At 45.6% G+C, this 23,990-nt stretch overlaps 1 protein-coding gene across 1 annotated transcript in view; it reads left to right on the forward strand.

The window, feature by feature from the left end:
* The window catches only part of trpm3 (transient receptor potential cation channel, subfamily M, member 3), a gene marked incomplete at both ends in the record, with an annotated part of 354,059 nt that overhangs the window by 247,432 nt on the left and 82,637 nt on the right, over positions 1-23,990 (forward strand). The window contains 4 exon segments of the mRNA XM_083783495.1: positions 3,351-3,423; positions 19,149-19,249; positions 23,140-23,274; positions 23,660-23,710. Of these exon segments, the coding sequence (XP_083639621.1) occupies positions 3,351-3,423; positions 19,149-19,249; positions 23,140-23,274; positions 23,660-23,710 (360 nt within the window).

Below are 23,990 nucleotides of genomic sequence, written 5' to 3' on the forward strand. Positions count from 1 at the left end.
CGCCGTTATATTAATTTTCCAATGTAAATTTCACCCAGATTGGACTCGGTTCAGCGGCAGCATGCTGCTGTCCGCCACACACACACACACACACACACACACACACACACACACACACACACACACACACACACACACACACACACACACCGACAGTCAAGAGAACTGACTCACTAAACAATACAGTCACTAACACACACTAAACAACGTTAGATTCGTACAGTGCAAAATGCAGATAAGTGTAGGCCTATGTTCTTATTATAATTGTGAGTTTGTTTTTTAACATGCGCGAGAGCCGATCTACAAGCTCACAACGCTTGCACTGCGAGTAGCCTAGAGAAGGCTGTCAAGTGAGCAGCGCAATCGCGCATGGCATGCTATATAAATATCCTAATAAATAAATAAAAAGGTGTCGGGGCTTGCAGGGGCAGTTTCCTTATGGGACTCTATAGGCTAACTTGCCTCTAGAATGCATATGCATTTAGGCATACAAGTGCACTCGGCTTTTATATATATATATATATTATATATATATATATCGTTTTTTTATGTGCTGATCGACCAATATGTTGGGGACACATGCCTACATATTTTATCTGAGATTTGGGGACTATTTATTGATTCAGCATGAAGACTAAAGCCTTCTGAATAAATCTATATATGCAAGTGTATGCTTCCGCAAATTTCTCCGCCACCTAAAGAGGTGGCGGAGGATTTAGCGGAGTTGCCGATCAACCAAAGTCAGCGTCAAGTTCACGGCCATTTCCATGAATTCCAAATTAATGTGGGAAATCCACGTAAATGCCTTTCCGCTAGCGTCACGTCAATATATAAGCGGAAGCGCGTTGAAGAATCAGGCCCATGGTACCTATGTACATGCTGCTGCTGTGTGCCTTACACACATGGTACCTATGTACATGCTGCTGCTGTGTGCTTACACACATGGCACCTATGTACATGCTGCTGCTGTGTGCTTACACACATGGTACCTATGTACATGCTGCTGCTGTGTGCTTTACACACATGGTACCTATGTACATGCTGCTGCTGTGTGCTTTACACACATGGTACCTATGTACATGCTGCTGCTGTGTGCTTACACACATGGTACCTATGTACATGCTGCTGTTGTGTGCTTTACACACATGGTACCTATGTACATGCTGCTGCTGTGTTACACACATGGTACCTATATACATGCTGCTGCTGTGTTACACACATGGTACCTATGTGCATGCTGCTGCTGTGTGCTTTACACACATGGTACCTATGTACATGCTGCTGCTGTGTGCTTTACACACATGGTACCTATGTACATGCTGCTGCTGTGTTACACACATGGTACCTATGTACATGCTGCTGCTGTGTGCTTTACACACATGGTACCTATGTACATGCTGCTGCTGTGTGCCTTACACACATGGTACCTATGTACATGCTGCTGCTGTGTGCCTTACACACATGGTACCTATGTACATGCTGCTGCTGTGTGCTTACACACATGGTACTTTGCTGCCCGTCAACGCCAGGCCACCATTAGAGGATTCATTCCAACATGAAAGACCATATGACCCTTAAGGTGGTTGGCCTTATGACCCTTACGCTGGTCGCACACTGGACACCGTTTTTCGGAAAACTGACAGAAAAACGCAGCTAAAAATCCGAAAATGCGTCCAGTGTGCAGGGACCTTTACATCCTCTCCTCTCCTCTCCTCCTCCCCTCCCTTCCACATCTCCTCTCCTCTCCTCCCTTCCACATCTCCTCTCCTTCCCTCCCTTCCACATCTCCTCTCCTCTCCTCTCCTCCCTTCCACATCTCCTCTCCTCTCCTCCCTTCCACATATCCTCTCCTCTCCTCCCTTCCACATATCCTCTCCTCTCCTCCCTTCCACATATCCTCTCCTCTCCTCCCTTCCACATATCCTCTCCTCTCCTCCCTTCCACATCTCCTCTCCTCCCCTCCCTTCCACATCTCCTCTCCTCTCCTCCCTTCCACATCTCCTCTCCTCTCCTCCCTTCCACCTCTCCTCTCCTCTCCTCCCTTCCACATCTCCTCTCCTCCCCTCCCTTCCACATCTCCTCTCCTCTCCTCCCTTCCACATCTCCTCTCCTCTCCTCCCTTCCACATCTCCTCTCCTCTCCTCCCTTCCACATCTCCTCTCCTCCCTTCCACATCTCCTCTCCTCTCCTCCCTTCCACATCTCCTCTCCTCCCTTCCACATCTCCTCTCCTCTCCTCCCTTCCACATCTCCTCTCCTCCCTTCCACATATCCTCTCCTCCTCTCCTCCCTTCCACATATCCTCTCCTCCCTTTCACATCTCCTCTCCTCTCCTCCCCTCCCTTCCACATCTCCTCTCCTCTCCTCCCTTTCACATCTCCTCTCCTCCCTTTCACATATCCTCTCCTCTCCTCTCCTCCCTTTCACATCTCCTCTCCTCCCTTTCACATATCCTCTCCTCTCCTCTCCTCCCTTTCACATCTCCTCTCCTCCCTTTCACATCTCCTCTCCTCTCCTCCCCTCCCTTTCACATCTCCTCTCCTCTCCTCTCCTCCCTTTCACATCTCCTCTCCTCCCTTTCACATATCCTCTCCTCTCCTCTCCTCCCTTTCACATCTCCTCTCCTCCCTTTCACATATCCTCTCCTCTCCTCTCCTCCCTTTCACATCTCCTCTCCTCCCTTTCACATATCCTCTCCTCTCCTCTCCTCCCTTTCACATCTCCTCTCCTCCCTTTCACATCTCCTCTCCTCTCCTCCCCTCCCTTTCACATATCCTCTCCTCTCCTCTCCTCCCTTTCACATCTCCTCTCCTCCCTTTCACATATCCTCTCCTCTCCTCTCCTCCCTTTCACATCTCCTCTCCTCCCTTTCACATCTCCTCTCCTCCCTTTCACATCTCCTCTCCTCTCCTCCCCTCCCTTTCACATATCCTCTCCTCTCCTCCCTTCCACATCTCCTCTCCTCTCCTCCCTTCCACATCTCCTCTCCTCTCCTCCCTTCCACATCTCCTCTCCTCCCCTCCCTTCCACATCTCCTCTCCTCTCTTCCACATCTCCTCTCCTCTCTTCCACATCTCCTCTCCTCTCTTCCACATCTCCTCTCCTCCCTTCCACATATCATATCATCTCATCTCCTCTCCTCCCCTCTCCTTGTTAACAATGTATTCTATTAAATGAACAAGGTCTCCTCTATAATAAAACGTAATGATGCGTTCCGTCATGAAGCCAAAGGGTCACTCAGTCTGACCTTCAGACTGCTATAGAAATGATTTAACAATGTATCTCTCTCTCTCTCTCTCTCTCTCTCTCTCTCTCTCTCTCTCTCTCTCTCTCTCTCTCTCTCTCTCTCAGATAACTGTCTTCCGGATGGGATCCGAGGGTCATCAGGACATTGACCTTGCCATCCTCACAGCACTGTTGAAAGGTATATATCTATGTGCGTGCGTGCGTTCGTGTCCAGGGACCTCTCGCACTGCAGGCAAATGGTCAGAGAATAAGTTTATGAAGACCTCCAAGCTCGTAGCGCGGTGCCGCGATACGAGCTTGTAGATCTGCTATTTTTCAATAGCTAAAGTATAACATACTTGCTTATGACACAAAGCGGTTCCCGTCCAGAATGGGTGTCTAGTGAAGGATGTTTCCTCGTTGCCACGGCCCAACTAATGACCCCTGCATGCAGCTGTCGCTTTGGCAGCCATCTTGAATGGATGTGCGTGGGAGTGCTATAAGTCGTGTGTGTGTGTGTGTGTGTGTGTGTGTGTGTGTGTGTCGGGAGGAGAATCACAATGTATGTCCTCCTGTTGTCACGGCCACCGTGCGGCCACCGATACACTAGAGGAATTACTGATTGGTTTAGCTGAGTGCATTGTGTGTGTGTGTGTGTGTGTGTGTGTGTGTGTGTGTGTGTGTGTGTGTGCGTGTGCGTTTGTGTGTGTGACCCACATGTGTTTGTGCAAAAACATACTGACTGACTGACACTGTGTGAAAAGAGGAGTAAACGCAATTATGGGCACTGTATTTTGCTCGTAAACCTCAAGTTTAGCGGGCATATACAGTTAATATACGGTAATACACGGTACGGTACAATTTGGGAGTTTACCGGTTTTTGTTGAAGTTTAACATAATCAGTGATGGGATTCCTTCAAAATAGAAGCTCTGGCGTGCCGGAAAGACACTTTCACTCTATAACTGTAGCACTGTCTGCTGTCCATGGTTCTGAAGTAACTGTAACACTGTCTGCTGTCCATGGTTCTGAAGTAACTGTAGCACTGGCTGCTGTCCATGGTTCTGAAGTAACTGTAGCACTGGCTGCTGTCCATGGTTCTGAAGTAACTGTAGCACTGTCTGCTGTCCATGGTTCTGAAGTAACTGTAGCACTGTCTGCTGCCCATGGTTCTGAAGTAACTGTAGCACTGGCTGCTGTCCATGGTTCTGAAGTAACTGTAGCACTGTCTGCTGTCCATGGTTCTGAAGTAACTGTAGCACTGGCTGCTGTCCATGGTTCTGAAGTAACTGTAGCACTGGCTGCTGTCCATGGTTCTGAAGTAACTGTAACACTGTCTGCTGTCCATGGTTCTGAAGTAACTGTAGCACTGGCTGCTGTCCATGGTTCTGAAGTAACTGTAGCACTGGCTGCTATACATGATTCTGAAGTAACCGTAACACTGGCTGCTGTCCATGGTTCTGAAGTAACTGTAGCTGTTACTACTCAGGCTTCCCCACGCTCCTTCTACGCCGTAGAAAGAAATCGTTACCAAATTAACATGACAAAAGGCTCTAATCGATGTGGAACAAAGGGAGTCTACCAACGCGCCTCATGCCTGAAACGGCTGATCCGGTGCTTCACAGGTACAAGGACACCATGAGTTGCATAAGGAGAAGAGACTGGAGCAGCACGGACATTTAGTTCTTCCTGTTTACTTTAGCACCTAATAAAAAGCTCTAAATGTCCGTGCTGCTCCAGTCTCTTCTCCTTATGCAGCTCTAATCGATGTCTGTGTCGGAGAGCAGGGATGAAAGCGTTTTGGTTCAGAGGCCAGAAGATGCACAGGCAGCGGTTGACTGACCTCTGCCAACATTGGTGTACATCCACACACTGCCATTTGGAGCTCTCCATGCATGCACACGCTTTCTTCACCTTAAAGATGGAGTGCCACAATTTCTTTCCACCCTAAAACATGATCATCAGGTATAAGGAGGAATAACCCCACCAGTTCATTAACACATTCCGTTCGTAGGACGCCTCAGGCCGTTTTAAGGATTAAAACCGAGCTGAGCCTTAGACGTCGGTGGACGTCCTAGCGCATCCTCAATGATACGGGGCGAGATAAGAATATTCAGAATTCTTCCTATTTTTTTATTGGCCCGTTCGCCTTTCGGCTGCCGTATGCTACGCTCTGGGCTCATATTAGCTTACCGTTGACTTACATGTCAGCGCAGCGGAAAGAATGACTCGTATCTCCTAATCCAGGGCGCTCTCTGTGGTTATGAACGGATCGATGTACTGGCGCTTCATTTCTGCTCCTCATCCGTCTCTCCCGCAAAATATGAACGCTTATTGGATCATATATCGTATAATTAAAATGATCACAATGTAAGCTAGCAATGTAAAGTCAACTTTTTTTAGTAGATTGTTTCTGGGTCATGGCTTTCAGAGTAAAAGCGCTGATACAACCCCGGCCACCCAGAGCTCCTATTTTGAAGCACTTCCGGCACTGATAGTGTTTGAGTATGCCTGGTTTGCCTGGTGGGTGGTGATGGGTGGTGATCCACCTGAACTGAAGCCGCACCCACAGCTGTAGTTGTATGATAAAGGGGGAGGGGTTAGGGGAGGGGCTGATAGTGTGATTACTGTTTATTTCATTGGCCCGTTTGACTGTCATACAATACAAATACACCATTGCACATAAAAACGACTCCAGGATGTCTAATGAAGTACTGTCACCTCATAGACACATGAAAAACTGCACAAATACAAAAGGGGGGAGGGGCGATGATGTTTCTAGGTCAGTGGTTCCCAAAGTGGGGTCCCCCAGGGGTCCTTGAGGGAGTTCCAGGGGATCCCCCAGCTAATTACTTGCGCAAGCAGAGAGCGCAAGTACTAGTTTCGCCCGGGACTCGTATGCACCGTCCCAGCCGCCCGCCAATTTAGATGCGTACGCACCGTCCCAGTAGTCATTACTGAGATTTGACAGTTTGTAGCGGTTTGTAGCGGTGCCAGCGCACTGCAACAAGCAAGTATGTACTCGACAGAGTGCAGTTCTAGTTAAACATGTAATCAGATACGTCAGCAAACACACCGCAAGCACACACACGTGCGCACGCACATGCGTCGCACGCACATACACACACACTCACACACACACACACAAACACACACACACACACACACACACGTAACCTACATGTAGCATTTCACAATGTCTTTGAAGTGCTTATTGAAGATAGAGAGATATGGAGAGAGAAGGGTGAAACAGGAAGTGTATGATTTAATGATGTGTGGTTGGCCTGTGTCACATGGGTCAGGGCCAACAGAGACTTGTGTTGTGTACTGTGTTTGTGCACGTTCACGTGGCCGGCCCGGGGTCTCTCTGACTTACTCCATGTGGCTCCATGTCGCGTTTTGGAGGTAGAAAAAACAGAAGAAAGCGCCAGCCGGACAAATGGGCCATTTGGCTGAAACGTGTCCGCATGTGAAAAGGACATCTATTGAGTGCTGACGCTTTATTATTTTTTCCATTTTGTATTACCACGCCCCCCAGATAGTGTCTGTGCCTGGGGCTTTACACACCCAGGGCGCAGCAGTACCCCCATCGCAGTACCCCCGTGGCCACAAGGCGGCGCCATACGAGGGGACCCCAGGGGACCCATGGAGAGCAGGCTCCTGGATCGATGACCAGGCTGAGGCCTCGGTCCCAAGTTCCCCCCAGATAGTGTTCTCTGCCTGGGCCAGTAAACACCCATGGCTCAGTACCTCCATCGCAGTACCCCCCGTGGCCACAAGGCCGCGCCATACGAGGGGATCCCAGGGGACTTTGGTAAAAAATGCGGCCGGCCATAGACGTCAAACTATACTTCCAAATATGGACGGCTTTTTCAAATAGCCGCCATATTTGGAAATATACGGTAGTTGCTCCATACTGTATAGGCCCTGATACACGTAGCAATTTTTTTTCGTCAATATCAACAAGCAACGTCAATTCTCAATGTTGACTCTTCACTTTTCAATTGTGAAGGATCAACTCCTTGTTGTTTAGAAAAGTCAGATCATCAGCGACCTCTACTGGTCAACATAACTAAATGCTCCAATCACAGCCCTCCTTGGCTTCACGTGGTGCTTTCTCCCCGTCCCTGAGAAGTGAACTGAAAAAGCATGGCGGCACTTTCTGCGCAGTGGACAGAGGAGAAGGAACTACAGCTTATAACTTTGTATTCTGGTAAGTGAACATTTTGAGAACAACTGTTGGGTGGAAATGATTCAATACAAATTAAAACGAATTGTAGGCGGGTTTTTTTGCCGTCAAATTTGTCATTGAGCGACGAGCGTATATAGCCTATTTGGCTGACGGACGTGCTTGTCTGCGGTACTAGAGATGAGGTGAAATGGAAATATTTGACAGTCCTGAAACAGCCCGTTCTTAATATTTTACTATAAAACCATCACTGAACATGTCATTGTATTTAGGTACTTTTATTTTTATGTCACTACACGTGTTTGAAAAAAACCGGCGTTGTCTATTTCCACTGGTACTAAAACCTCCCAATGTGTTTTGTATTCCGTGATTGAGCCACCACGGAGCGATGCATAAACAGACTGACTGAGATTGTTTACTATTGCTAGAAAGATTCGTAATGATATGGTTAAGTTTTAAATATGATAAAGGCTGTGCCAAATATATCAATGTGATAATTTGAGGTAGATTATGACTGTACATTAGTGCATTGGTTCTCAAAGTGGGGTCCGGGGACCCCCAGGGGTCCTTGAGGGAGTTCTAGGGGGTACCCAGCTAAAGGATAGTTAGGAACCAAATGGACCCTTATGGGGATGTAACTCAGAGATTTGGTTCCATTTGTACACTTGAGTTAACAACATTAATTTGACAATATAAAATGTGGTCTCAGAAAACGGGGGTCCTTGGAATTAAAATGGTTGAGAATCACTGCTTGAGTCATAAAAATCTTCTCTTGTGGGGTCCCTGGCATTTGTTTTCAAATGGGGGTCAAACCCCCTGACTGAACCACTGACTGCACTAGTGCATTGTCAAGTGCTGTCTGGAAACCACCAGGAATCTTTGATATGTGGGTATTCCAGCCGGGGGGGGGGGGGGGGGGGGGGGGGGGGGGTCCTATTAGTTGGTACAATACATTTGGCTAAATTAAGTGATGGTCCATGGCTTGGTTCATTATATTTGAGGGTCCTTGACTGGAAATGTTTTGACAAACAATGCACTAGTGTGTCACTGTATCTGTCAATGATTTAAATTAATTTAAGTGTTATTATCTTCCAAAATGATCATGCGTTGATCATGTTGTGTTGCACAGAGAACGATGTGTTGTGGAACCACAAGGCAAAAGTCTACCAAAGGCGTGACCTGAGAGCCCGGGCCCTGGAATGCATTAGAGGAAGGCTGTCTGAACAGCAGCTGGTGCCTTTCACAGGTAAGATCAGTACTTATGTCACTGCTTGTTTTCAATTTGAATAGTAGTAGACTCTATGAGGGGTTCGCGCACCACCGCACCACCGCACTTAAAAAAAGCAATAGTCCGGCAGCCGACAGGCTTCTATTGTTTAACAGTTTCCGTGCCGGGAATGGATTACTCCAGGTTAATGTCGCTGCCATAAAAGACTTACGCGACTTTTGTTTTATGTGTTTAATCCGCCGTAATGTAAACAAAAAAAAGAAAATTCTTTTTCGCCGCTTAGGAAGAGAGGAGGTGCATTTCGTGTTGACAATGAACCGGAAATCGTCACATGCTGTGAGCTGCTAGGGCTTCTGGGAAATTGAGGCCAATGCAAACGCATTGGGTTCAACGCCTCATGGAGGCGGGTCCTGTGCTGCCTCTTCTCGGTGTAGCAAGATGGCGGGTGGTTCGATCGTTCATAACAAACGGGGGGAGCTATTTTCGCTCGATTTTCGCGGATTAAAAGCCCAAATAATTCAGCGTGTGCTCTAAAGGTAATACAACAATCTCGGCAGTGAAGGGGGGTTGATTAAAATGCGGGTTAATCGTAAAAAACAGTCAAACTGTTAAAGTGGGAAATTTGGTATAGTTTTTTTTTAATTGGCCTAAAATATTGTCTACAGTATGTATACATTCATGAATCCACTTGCTGACTGGCTGTCACTATTGGGCATTTTTTTATTGGGGTTTCATGTGACCCTGCCATTGACATGCTCTGGCAGGCAAAAATGTAAAACTTTCTTTTTGCTTTAAGTAGCATGTCAAACTCGGGGGTTTTCATGATTCTGAATCCATTCCAAGCATTAGTTTTGCACAAAAAACACTCCTTGGAGTCATGCCAAATGTGATGAGGTCAGTACATTTGGGCAAGTGCTTATGGCTTTTTTATTCTCGATTGTTGGCATCCATAGGAGCTCTAAAATAAAGATTTTGACAATCACAATGACACCTGCAGGATTTCTGTCTGGAACACCAGTGAGACCGAGTCTCTTTTGGAGATTGTGGCACACTCAAATTAAGACATTTTATATTATATTAGAGGTCCTGTGGATGGATACCAAAAATCCAGACTAGAAAACCCCCTTGCTTTTCTTCTCGTCGTGTTATTAATCTCGTGTTTTAAATTGATTGGTTTTTTTTTTACCTTTTTGACCACTGTACAGCACTTTGTAACTGTTGTTTTGTGCTTTATAAATAAAATGTACTTACTTACTTACTAGGGCCTCTAGTGGTGTGAGTATCCAAGATTTCACAGAACCAATTTAGTGATAGAGCAGAGAAGCATTATGATGTTTTAGGAATGCAACAAGATCAAGAATAGGTTTATGTTGAGTAGACTGGATGTGAATGATAATGCCATGTTTAGCTGATGTGTTTGTTTGCTTTCTTGCAGTAGGAGACATCACAAACAAGTTCAAGAACCTACGGACCGTATTTCAGCGGGAACACAAGGCTGTCACGAACAGCAGGAAGTCAGGTGCAGGAGCAGATGAAATCTACATTCCAAAATGGAAATTTTACAAAAACCTTTTGTTCCTGGTGTCGGGGAGCCAGATAGAAGTACAGATAATCTGGAAATACTCCCATCTCCAGCCTCCGATGAAAATCAACCCCCAAATGAAAATCAACGCCCTCACTCTCTAGCTGCCCCTTCCCCTCCCATTCCCCTGTCCCCGTCTCGTGACCCTATGCCCTCCACGACCAACAGTGCGACTCAGCAGCGAGAAAACAGCAGTGAGAAACGCAAAAGACCTTCCAAAGAACAGGCTTTGGAGGCTATGGACTTTGCGTTGGACTTTAAAAAAACAACAACAGTCGTCTCAAAACATGCAGGTTTTTTTTAAATGCATTGAAGAGTACTTAAATGACATGCCCGAAAAATGATTGAGACTCTCCATGCATGTTCAGAGGAATAATCTCACATGTTGTGAGCTTGTAGATATGCTAATTCTTTTTTTATATATATAATTCTTATCCCACGATTTTGCAACCCATTTTTTCACCCAGTGTCAATTATCTAATGTAATCCTGGGTGCTACACTTCCTCTGCCAACCTGGGGCGGACTGACCTCAAATTTATTATTTGTTATTGCTTATGAATTTGTTCACAATCCCATGCTGTATTGACGTTGGTACCAAAGGAGAGATAACAAACTTTGACCAAAATAAAATGTATTCTACATTCTCTAATTGTGTGTAGACTTCTTTTAAATTAAGTAATGCAGGTGTTTAACAATAATTTGTTTTTATTTTACAGTCTCATGCAGTCTGAAGAGTTAAAGATCTATAAGGGTCCATTTGGTTACCAGGGTCCATTTAGCTGGGGACCACCTGGTAATGCAGATGTTTAACAATTGTACAGGTCCATTTGGTTTAATTTTACACTCAGAGTTAAAGATTTATAAGGGTATATATATATATATATATATATATATATATATGTTTAATATTTTAACCCCCTGTGTCGCCGTAGCAACCATCTCCTGGTCCAAAGCCGCTTCTCTGTAGTGCTCTTTAGTGCTCTTTAGTGCTGGGCCTGGTGCCCTCCACTCCCCTGAAGCAGATCCCCGGACGGCACGAGAACCAACGCCGCTTTAAAGACCTGCGCGGTGGTGAGCTCCGCCGGGGCCATGCTGCACTCGGGTCTAGGCAGGGAGATCGATTCCCACGACGCGGTCATTCGCTTCAACCATGCGCCGACAGAAGGCTACGAGAACGATGTGGGAAGCAGAACTACTATTCGCCTCGTTAACGCACAGATTCTGTATAAACCTCAGTTTCAGTTCAACACCGGTGCACTCTACAGGAACGTCACTCTGGTGGCCTGGGAAACAGCCCCACGCGACCTCGACTTGGCCAAGTGGTACAGCCGGGGGAAGCTGTTCGCTCCGTATGCAGAGTGCCGGAGGCTGGACCCCAGTCAGCCCTTCTATGCCCTTCACCCCGTCTACCTGGATCAGCTCTGGCAGGTGATCCAGGGGAACGCGCTGGAGGACATCACGCCCAACCCGCCCTCCTCCGGTTTCATGGGCATCGCGGTGATGATGGAGCTGTGCGAAGAGGTCCACGTGTACGAGTACATCCCCTCCGCGAGGCAGACGACCCAGTGCCACTACTTCAAGGAGTACAAGGACATATCCTGCTGGGGCGGTGCTGGCAATTGGCACCCCTTTGAATTTGAGAAGAGGTTGATCCGGCGAATCAACACGGGCTCTGAGGATGACCTCAGAAGGAGAGGCAGGGTGACGCTACCCGGATTCAGTGCGGTCAACTGTGACATCCGTGACGGCAGTGACGTAGGAGACGGTTCAGTCAGTGTGAAAGTGAGAACGGAGACTTATCGAAATGAATATGGATTCCAGACAGTGGTTGTTCGGATCTTTCTGGTTTCAGCCATCCGAAGGTGCTAGAGACAGGCAGAACACAATGTCATTACTCGTACTCGTGTTTGTCTTTATTCTGACCACAGTAGGCCAAAGTATACCACAGGTAATAGGCCTATCTCACAGCCCTTTCCCGTCCCCTTTCCACACCCCTATAAGGATATTATTCTAAATTGGAGTTGGCAGTCTTTTTTCTGTTGTGTTAGGGTTAGTGAGTGTTTTGGAGGTATAGCACAGTAGCCGGGTTTCGGTCTGGTTTATTAACCAGGCTAATAGCACAGTGGTGTGAGTATAGAGCACTGTTTCCCAAACAGTGGGTCGGGGACCCATAGGTGGGTCATGGACCTTTTTTTGTATGGGTGCCGAGAAAATACCCTGTTACTGGATCTCTTGTCCACTATAGTCTCTTCTTAAAGGACAACTTTAGTTATTTTTCAATCAAGGTTTTAGGTTATTAGAGAAAGTAAAAGATGAGTGTTATTTTTTTTTTCAGGGGGCGGGGGCATTCGAGCATGGGGCTAAATATGTACTTTTTTACAACATTTTATAGCGATTTTTTTCCCTATTATTTACTATAGTCCTACTAGACCCCAAGAAATTACATCTGTCCACAAAAGATCACAGGATCTACTGATTGTGTCAAACTGAGATATTGAGCCTATGTGACACACAAAGTGGCCTCCCCCCAGTAGGCCTCCTTCACATTCAGTAGATCCTGTGATCTTTTGTGGTCAGATTTCTTGGTCTAGGACTATAGTAAATTATGTAAAAAAAAATACATATTTAGCCCCATGCTCGAATGCCCTGTCAAAAAACAGCTAAAATCCCTAAAACGAAAGAAAGCAGCAAATGGAAAAAAGGTAGTCGACGAACATTTTTCGTCTTAGTTTTAGTCGACGAAATCAACACTGGGTGCATTCGCTGCGTAAAGTTTCATAGGGGGTATAGCGTGCACTGTCTGCAACATCGTTGGGGTATAGAGGTATTGGGTATGTTGCACTGTCTGCAACATCGGTGGGGTATAGGGTATGTTGCACTGTCTGCAACATCGGTGGGGGCCCGCCTGTACCAAATAGCCTGCGTAATAAACCCTACTAGCCTAATAGCCTGCTCGCCGGTACTACAGCACGCTATACGCTTCTGCGTCTCGTAGTTTCCACGCGAGGAACAGAGTGTGTCCCTTTTCAGTTCAATAAGGGACACGTCTTTTTGGTTTCCACATAAGCGGCGATTCCAAGATTGTCAAGGCGGGCTGGATACTCCCACGGCTCTCCTCTCCTCTCTTCAGCCAGGCTGCTTTCATCGGGACTGAACAGAACACGCAAACCTTGAACAAAAGGTTTGACAGAAAACAAAAACATCATTAAGGCACTGGAAATTAAGGCAAAGCGAAATGTGTCCCATTCTCCCTAAAATGCTTGATGATTTAATGTGCTTCATTAAATCATCACAGCGGGAGAAGGAAAGAAAGAAAAAAGAGTCATGGGAGGACAGAGACTGACAGAGTCGGGATAGAGGGAGGGAGGGAGGGAGGGCTGATAGAAAGACACTAACAATATTATACTTACCGCATTGAGAACTTTCTCAAGCTAAATGAGGATAAGACAGAAGTTCTCATAATCGGTTCTAGTGAGCAGAAATAATCAATAATAAGCGGACTTGGCAACCTGACTGTAGAAACTGTACAGTAAAGAACTTGGGGGTCATTATTGATTATGAATTGAATTTTAATTCACACATTAATCATGTTGCCAAGATTGCTTTTTTTTCACCGTAGAAATATTGCACGGATCAGATCAGAGCCTATTTGTCATTGAACGATGCAAAAACGCTAATCCACACCTTTGTTGTTTTCTCGGTTTGATTACTGCAATGCACTTTTTTTCTGGACTGCCTAAGAAAACAACTGACAGATTATAAAGCAATCATGTAAAATCAAGTCACTAATCATGAATATCAAATCAAAAATATATTAAATACCAGGGGTTATCAGTATTTATTTGTATTGTCTCTATTATTAAGGTTAATGTAGCAGTACATTTATATTGGGGGTCGGGAGGGGGCGGGGCGGGGGTCCTGAGACATTGCCAAAGCATTTCCGTGGGTCCCCGGCCAAAAACGTTGAGAACCCCTGCTTTATATGCTTTTATATGCTTTATACCACAGAATATAAAGCATCCTTAAAAGCACCTCTTTCCGCTTAATTCCTGCTTCCTTGCTTCTGTAAATAGTCATTTTAGCCTCTACTTAGCAGTAAATAGCCATTTCAGCCTCATTTGTTTGGCCATGTGTTTTCTCATGCCAATAAAGCGCCTTTGAATTAAAGATTTAGAGAGAGAGAGAGAGAGAGAGAGAGAGAGAGAGAGAGAGAGAGAGAGAGAGAGAGAGAGAGAGAGAGAGAGAGAGAGAGAGAGAGAGAGAGAGAGAGAGAGAGAGAGAGAGAGAGAGAGAGAGAGAGAGAGAGCAAAAAAAAGGTGTGCTATAACTTTGTAAGGAGTAATTGATGGCCATCCAGGCGAGAAGATATATCGATGGCTGGCTCCATATCAGTAGCTCAGCAGCCCCACGCATGCGCATGCGCGCGCGCACACACACACGCACACACACACTTTTACAGCTTGTGATATAAAAGCCATTATAGCCTTGCCGGTCTCTTGATGTACATGTATATTAAATCCCTATTAGAAGCTTTCTGCATGTCATTAGCTCATGCCTCGTCGGGGCTTTCAGACCATTAAGCTTGCGCAGTGCTTCACAGAGCTGTTAACAAGAGAGAGCGAGTAATGGGACAACATGAATACCTGCTGCTTCGCCTCACGTACAGTATAGAAGAGGATAATGTTTGCCTTGTCTTCGCTGCTCTGCATGCATGATGTGGCCTTCCTGTTAAAGGCTTTGTATTTAACTAACTGCCCTGCAGGCTTTACATAACAAAACAATACATATATTTATCATCTATAAATGCACGTCTGTGATCCACGTAACTCAAGAACCGTTCGTCCCACCCACTTTGGGAAAATTTGACACACGCGTTCCACAGTGACCACCACAGTGACCGCCACAGGGAGCGCTAGTGCCCAGGACCACCGACATACACAACAAGCTGCCAGCTCGCGCTCTCATTGGCCGAGCGATGCACCGACGTACGCACACAGCGTACGTTGTGTGATTGGCCGAGGGTGTCAACGACATACGCAGCCGGAAACAATACTTGCGCACGCTCTGCTCGCGCAATTAGTTAGTTTATTTATCATTTTTGACATTTTTAAACGATACAGTTGAACATTCAGAATAAGGGTTACAAAATTACAGTTTGACTGAAAAAGTTTGGGCTGAAGCCGAAGCTTATTATGCCCACCTTATTAATTAACTGGGTGGGGCATGCATTTCCACCTTGCATCGTTTCCAAGTAGGCCAGGGCCCGTCAGACTAGTAGGCCATAAATGGCCTACTTGTGTGCAACGCGCAAGTAGGCACTCGACAGAGTGCAGTTCTAGTTTACCAATATATTTCGTCCATTATTATTGCGTGAAGAGGGGTGATTATACACTAACCAAATGAATGGGAGCATAATTTAGAAGAAAACAAAAGGCATAGCATGCTTTGCAAAATCCCCTATTTTCCGTGTTATTACATTACAATTCACTGGAGTAGTGTGGTTCTGTTTACCATGCAGAAACACTATACGCTTTCGAGAAGAAATCTTACAAGATCATTGCAGTAAATCCTGGCTGACAGGGTGGCCATGTGCACGCTCTTGCGTGCGTCCGCGTTCACGTTTAGTGCCACAATTGAGATTCAGACACAGTTCTGCATCTATAAAACCATGTTATTCATCAAACAGCCATTGCAGCAGCTTGTGTTAATCACACCTGGTGTGTCCTCATTGCAAAGTGCACATTATCTGTCTTGAGGGAGGAGCAGACAGACAGACAGACATCAGGATAAGATATAAGATAAGTGTGATAGATCGTGCATTCCACTTCATTCACTGAGTCATACGTCTTGTTTGGAATTTCAATGCTTCTAAAAAGCAGGTACAAATTAGTGCAGGCTGATTCTTGAGGGGCGCTAGCCCCTCCTATACCGCTTTTTGTCCTCCACTCGTATCACTCAACAGCCCATGCGCACCACCTGTTTTGAAGTGCTTCAAAACTCTGACACTAATCATCTGCAAGGAATTTCTTGACGGGAAGTATCTTACTATCTAGTAAGTTATGAGATACTTCCTGTCATTCACCGTAGACATGAGGTACATTTCAAGCACAAACTCAATACAAAGACTGTTAACTGTGAGTGGACGACCCAATTAAGCATTACACTTGTTTACAAGAGGGTCCACCATTCATCAAAAGGAGCGAAAATAATTTAGTCCCTTTGTTTGTGCCGAATCTGGGTTGTACATGGTTTGTTACACTCCCTGCTGAAGTGTTCTTGGTTTCTTAGTTACAGTTTGAGTTTTGCTTTATTGAGTTGTGCTTTTATCTTGTAGTATTGTTCCTAGTGTTAACTGTCTGCCTTGTTACTGTTTGCCTCGTCTCGTGTTACCAGACTGTTGCCTCCGCCATTTCCAAATGCTTCATCATACAGTCTTCGTTGTTACAGTCGCGCACATTTATCCAAATATAAATAGAAAACATCTAAGCTAGCTAGCTATATCTATATATATATAGCTTGTTGCTTAGCAGAAAAGGAAATAAAAAATAAGCTCTAAAGACATTTTAAAATATATTTCCGTGAATGGAAATGGCAGCTTCCGTTACTCAGCTCATGGGGGCTATAGGTCCGGACTCTATATGGCATTCGGAGATTGTGGAATAGTTGAGACTACTGTTTGCCTAACCTTCACTGTAATTGGCCTAGTGTTTCCACCTTGTCCTGTTAGTTCCCCAGCCTATCCCAGTGTTGATTTTCAGTTGTGTTCACCTGTGTCCTTGTGTGATCCCAGTGTTTCCTGGCTAGTTCATTGTGGTATGTTACGGGTCTCTTGTCTTGACGCCTATAGTGTGCTTCCAGTCTTTTCGTTTGTATTTCTAGTTTTGGAGTTATTAAACATTTTGAACCGACCTGCTCTGCCTCAGTGCCTCTGCCTTCTCCTGCATTTGGGTCCTATAAAAGCCTCCTAAAAGTAACATCGCTATCAAAGACAGAAATTCCCTTGGGAGAATTGTGAAAATTCTAAAATAACTGGCATCCAATTTGAGAGCCTTCATTACTTCTATAATAGACAGCTGCTCAAAAAAAGCCCTGTCCATCCACTCAAATAGTGCCCACCCACTCAGTTCAGAGTATATGTTGCTAAACGTAAACAACCCACAACACCCACACCACATCCTCCTACACGTTGGATGCCTCAACAACAGCTATAGCAGTCACGACCCTTATATCTTTAGCCTGCCTATATACACTATCTGGCATATCAGATTCATTAGTATAAGAAAGACAGTTAATAGCCGCCACATTAGCCAGCATTCCGAAGTCCTTTCACTTCACATTATCGGGCATGCTGCTGACCATGTGGGTGCCCTGCTGCGCATGATACGTGTGTGCTGCCTCGACAGGGGAATTTAGTTTGAGCCTGAAGTGCAAATCCTTTCTGACTATTTCTTCCCTCCTGAGGACAGCAGTAATCCATTCATCACTTTGAAAAATACCCCCCCACCCGCCCCCGCACACCTGCAGGAAGATTAGGAAGTATAATGGAGGAGGGGAAGCTCATCCGCTCTGTACCTGCTGAGACACTGTGTCGCTGTCCCCAAACATGCCTGGAATGTGAGTCATGGAGAGTGTATAAACGGAGCGGTGCTGTCTGTTCTGAATATGAGTCATGGAGAGTGTATAAACGGAGCGGTGCTGTCTGTTCTGAATATGAGTCATGGAGAGTGTATAAACGGAGCGGTGCTGTCTGTTCTGAATATGAGTCATGGAGAGTGTATAAACGGAGCGGTGCTGTCTGTTCTGAATATGAGTCATGGAGAGTGTATAAACGGAGCGGTGCTGTCTGTTCTGAATATGAGTCATGGAGAGTGTATAAACGGAGCGGTGCTGTCTGTTCTGAATATGAGTCATGGAGAGTGTATAAACGGAGCGGTGCTGTCTGTTCCCGTCCAGTGAACGAGCTGTCGTACTCGTGCATCGGCATCAGCCGGTCGATGTTTTAACGGTGGGGTCGCCCCCAAAGCCACCGTGTCCTCGAGTGAACCTCGTTCGCGCCATTCGAGTCATTCGCACTTGACGTTGAATTTGATGAGTGCATGTAGGCTACCCACCCAGTACCCATCTGGCAGCTATGACACTAATGGGTTTTCACCACTTGATTCAAAGTAGATACTCCTGGTTGGATATTACTTCAACTACTGTACATGAGGACATTTGCTCCGTCCAATTTGTGCTTGAGTTAATCCATTTTGGGCGGGAACCCCTTTTGGTGTTTTAAGCATTGTTACACTTTAGCTATTGAAAAATAGCAGATCTACAAGCTCATAGCGTGGCACCGAGTGCCGCGCTACGAGCTTGTAGATCAGCTATTTTAGAAAAATCGTGAAAATGTGTCGCAAATCTTTGAATATAGATTATTTCAGAGCGAACGTTTTTGAACTCAAATCTTTGCTTCTGAGGGGTTCCTGGAACAACATATTTTCAGATGGTGGTCGGCCGCCAATTACATATCATTTTTGGGGATCTTGCCATGAAATATGGAGAACCACTGATTTCAGAAAACTGTCAGAATTTAAAAGACATTTTAAAAATGTTGACGTCAGGCCTAAATGAGTTAAAGTGTTACATAAGCTGTTATGTTTGTTGTACAGTATAGTTGTGATGTGGTGTGAACCTCGACATGATCCACTTGAGTTTGAACCATCTATAATCTGTATAGTTATTATTATTTAAGCAGTTTTACACGAGAGGGTGTGTGTTACCGTCATTAATTAATGATAGGAGAGTTCCGTGCAGGGCAGAGCAGAAGAACTCCTGACAGCAGAAGAACTCTGTCAGCCAGAATGTGGTTTAGTGAGACCCGCAGAGGGATGGATGGTGTGGGCGGATGACCTTTGAACTTTGACCCCTGATCCCCCCCCCCCAGGTGCCAACGCGTCGGCGCCGGATCAGCTGAGCCTGGCGTTGGCGTGGAACCGAGTGGACATCGCCCGGAGCCAGATCTTCATCTACGGACAGCAGTGGCCTGTGAGAAACCCACGCACACACACGCACACACACGCACACGCACACGCACACGCACACACACACACACAAATGTGGGCGTGCGTGCGTGTGCGTTCTCTCATACATAACACCACCGTGCTACACACTGGACAGGGACTGGGTTCCATGGCCCGTTTGAAATAATCCCTTTAGATAAGTCCAATTATAGAACAGGTAGTTCCGACAAAGCGATCTGATTGGATGAAATAGCTATCTATCCGTGCTTCAAACCAGCATCGAGCGCACTGTATAATTACAATTAACTCATATGCCAAATGCCATTGTGTACAGTACGTTGCTCCATTGCACGAATGTGCGCCTTAAAATAGCTCCATCGAAGGTCCCAGTGTCGGAAAATATTCCACAATCGCCATCGACAACAAGGAAGAAAAACAGCCTGCCACCATTCTCCATAGCATTCCATTGGAGACTCCATTGGCCCTCAGAAGCCAACGTCAATTGTTTGTTTTGTTTTTTTGTCTTTGGTCACGTGATCCAAACGTGTGACGTGTCACAAAGTAGCCGTGTTAAACCTCTTATGTCTCATAAGTTATCAATATCGCCCAATAAAACACAACATAAGTCGGGCTATACTGTTCGGCAGGAGCAGCCAAGTGCTGCACTATGAGCTTGTCGATCTGCTATTTTAGATTTATTTTTTAAATGTCGTGCAAAACTTTTAATATGTGTGACTAAATTTGACTGAGGGATTTTTTCATGTCATATGAAAGCAGGGAATCATAGCTTCAAATAGAGATAGATTTCAGTTTGACCCACCAGTTTTGGGAGTAATGTCTTAGAGAGAACAGCGAGTTGAGAAAAGGCTCCTGATTGTGAATTAGATTTTTTTTTCCAATTTCAGGAATAGCATAACATCTTGTAGCCAAGATGAGGTGGGCGGTGGTTTGTTATACCTTTCCAGTGATCTGTAGTACCGCAGAGATTGTAACGAAGAAGTGTTCCCAGAAATGTGAGATCTTGGGGCATGTCCAAAACATGTGGGACAGAGTCCCTGGTGACTGATGGTGTCCATGTGGGACAGTGTCCCTGGTGACTGATGGCATGTCCAAAACATGTGGTACAGAGTCCCTGGTGACTGATGGCATGTCCAAAACATGTGGGACAGAGTCCCTGGTGACTGATGGCATGTCCAAAACATGTGGGACAGAGTCCCTGGTGACTGATGGTGTCCATGTGGGACAGTGTCCCTGGTGACTGATGGCATGTCCAAAACATGTGGGACAGTGTCCCTGGTGACTGATGGCATGTCCAAAACATGTGGGACAGTGTCCCTGGTGACTGATGGCATGTCCAAAACATGTGGGACAGAGTCCCTGGTGACTGATGGTGTCCATGTGGGACAGTGTCCCTGGTGACTGATGGCATGTCCAAAACATGTGGGACAGTGTCCCTGGTGGTGACTGATGGCATGTCCAAAACATGTGGTACAGAGTCCCTGGTGACTGATGGCATGTCCAAAACATGTGGGACAGAGTCCCTGGTGACTGATGGCATGTCCAAAACATGTGGGACAGAGTCCCTGGTGACTGATGGCATGTCCAAAACATGTGGGACAGGGTCCCTGGTGACTGATGGCATGTCCAAAACATGTGGGACAGTGTCCCTGGTGACTGATGGCATGTCCAAAACATGTGGGACAGAGTCCCTGGTGACTGATGGCATGTCCAAAACATGTGGGACAGAGTCCCTGGTGACTGATGGTGTCCATGTGGGACAGTGTCCCTGGTGACTGATAAATGGTAAATGGTGCATTTATATAGCGCCTTTATCCAAAGCGCTTTACAGAGATTGTGCATTACATTCACCCATTCACACACACATTCATACACCGATGGCAGCGGAAACCATGCAAGGCACCAACTAGCACATCGGGAGCAATTAGGGGTTCAGTGTCTTGCTCAAGGACACTTCGACAGTAACTCTGGGGGAGCCCGGGTTCGAACTGGCAACCTTACGGTTACCATCCAGGCACTCTACCCCTGAGCCACCGCCGCCCCTGACTGATGGCACCTGTCGCAGCTCTGGGAACATCCTGGCATTTTAGATTAACTGTAGTGGGCCTGTAGTGATTAAGGAGAGTCTGCACAAGAAGACGATGAGTTGATGGCTTTGAGTGCCTTTTCCCAATATTGCTCTGAGAGGGTGATTCCCAGTTCTGATTCCCAGTCAGATTTGATTTTGTGCACTCCAGGGTTAGTCTCAGGTGAGATAAGATTATAAAAAGATGAGATATGGCCATTTGGAGTGTTAATTACTTTGAGAATGTGATCAATTAGAGATGGGGGTGGGAATGGGATCATTGGAAACGTGGGAGTGAGAGTCTGGGTAAAGTGCCGGATGTGAAGGTACAAATTGGTCTGATTGGGGTAGGTTGTAAATATCACGAATTTCTTGAAATTGCCATAAATAAACAGGTCCTTAAAAAGTAGGCGAAACTGGAGTCGAATTAAAAAAATATATATTTCTATTAAACTGATGGAATTTATTCGATTTCTCCTGTGATTTCCTCATAACATTACTGAAAATAATACTTATTGTATTATTATTATTGTTTACACTTTTGCTTGTTTTGAGAAATATTATATTAATTTAAAACAAAATGTAGGAAAAATGTCTGTGATCCACAGATGGGTTGGAGACTTAATTGATCTTAATCTCCTATCTTTTGTTTTAAGTTGTACATTGCAGTGTCTGCATCTATACATGTTAGACCTCCAGTAGACCTCAAAAGTATTTAATTATCTTTGATGGTGTTTGTAGTGCATTGTTTTTCTTTCCTGCAAGAAAAGAAAAAAAGGACGTTTAGCTAGTAGCTAAGCTAAACGATATTAAAGGTATATTCAGTGATTTCACTTAATTCAAATATCACTTATTTTTTTGTTTTGTTGTGATAATCCTCCCTACTATAGAGTGTGCTGGCCATATAAGGAGTTCCTCCCTGTCCCCAGTTAACCCCTGGGGGTCAAAAAACCTTAGGTTTCGTTTTTGACTCTCTATCCTGATTGGACGAAAGGCTGGGTCCCACAGCCAAAAACGAAACCTAAGGTTTTTTGAGTGAAATCACTGAATATACCTTTAAAGCTTCTTTGAAGACAGGGAAGCCCTCAGGCTTCCATGCAGCACATACAGTACACTGGCAACAAGCCAAGGAACACACACAGTTAAAATGCCATTACTGTCCCTATAGGGCATAATGGACCAAAATAGAAATGTACAATATTATGTAAAAAGACTAAGAGTAGGCCCTAGTGCAGTGCCACGCCGCCATGTGAGGTCACAAGGGATGCAAATTGCAATACCCCGGCATTTACATTACAAATAAAATGTAATTATTTTAACTCATTTATTGCGGCTATAGCTGTAGCTATACCCAGTTCCAGGTGCCACCATACGCGTTCACTTTAAAAGACGAGATTCAGAATCATGAAAACCCCTTAGTTTGACGTGTCACATGCTACTTAAAGTATCATGAAATGTTGCCTTGTATTGGTTGTCTATGGTGGGTATACAAAAATGGCAATAACGCGAGAGCGCTAACAGCTAAGTGAACGGTAAGCTAATATGACTGAAAAGCGAATGACGGTGGCCGAGTGTCCGGAAAAAAAGGAAAAAAAATCAGAATATTCTCCCCTCGCCTGATATCATTGAGGATGCACTAGGACGTGTACAAACGTCCAATGCATCCCTCGATTGGATTCCCTAGGACGTGTGGCAACGTCCTACGGACGGAAACGGCTAACCGTTGAGCTTTTGGGCCTGTGGTTCCCTGGCTATGTGCACGTGTTGTTGTGTTGAAGGGCTGTGTGTGATGTGATGTGATGCGATGTGATGTGATGTGATGTGCACGCTAGGTGGGGTCTCTGGAGCAGTCCATGCTGGACGCGTTGGTCCTGGACAGAGTGGACTTCGTCAAGCTGCTGATAGAGAACGGAGTCAGCATGCACCGCTTCCTGACGCTGAGCAGACTGGAGGAACTTTACAATACGGTGAGCACGTACACGCATGCACTCACGCACATTCTCCTTGCCAAGCATCGTGGAAGCAGATACATGTTGGTCATTTTCTTAGTAGCTGATGCCATTAAAATAAATGCTTTTTAAAACTTCACTGGAAAAGGAGTGTACTGGATTTCCTTTGTTGCTTTATTGTCGAAGCCTCTCCAACGAGCACTAGCTGTTTGCAGTTTTTTCAGATAACCACACAGACCACCATCTGTTTTACTGTTTTCTGCTTTCACTTTCTGGACAAAGCGGCTGAAAACAGTTGAAATAACGCACGTGATAAAAAAACAAAAAATAGGACCAGTGTATTATATGCTACAATAATTATCATCCTGGTTCTGCTGTGTCTTTCTTTTACATGTTTTCTCAGAGACACGGGCCGTCCAACACGCTGTACCACCTGGTGCGAGACGTGAAGAAGGTACGTGCCTCTCTCTTGTACATACCGTAGTCTGTGTGGCTGTACCTGTGTGTGTGTGTGTGTGTGTGTGTGTGTGTGGAGCGCATCATGTTGGCAAGAGTAGACCTGTGTTATTAGGAACCGTATATTGTCTGTGCTGCTTCCCTCCTGCGGTCAGTCAGTCAGTCAGTGAGTCGGTCAGTGGTCAGTGTGCACTACGGCTGCTGAATGTGTCCATTCGTCACGTTGTTGACCTGTTTGCAGACGACATAGCGTTATTCTGTTGGTGTGTCTGTCGTCG

This window comes from Protomyctophum parallelum (assembly GCF_964188405.1).
Source record: "Protomyctophum parallelum genome assembly, chromosome: 15".
Lineage (NCBI taxonomy): Eukaryota > Metazoa > Chordata > Actinopteri > Myctophiformes > Myctophidae > Protomyctophum > Protomyctophum parallelum.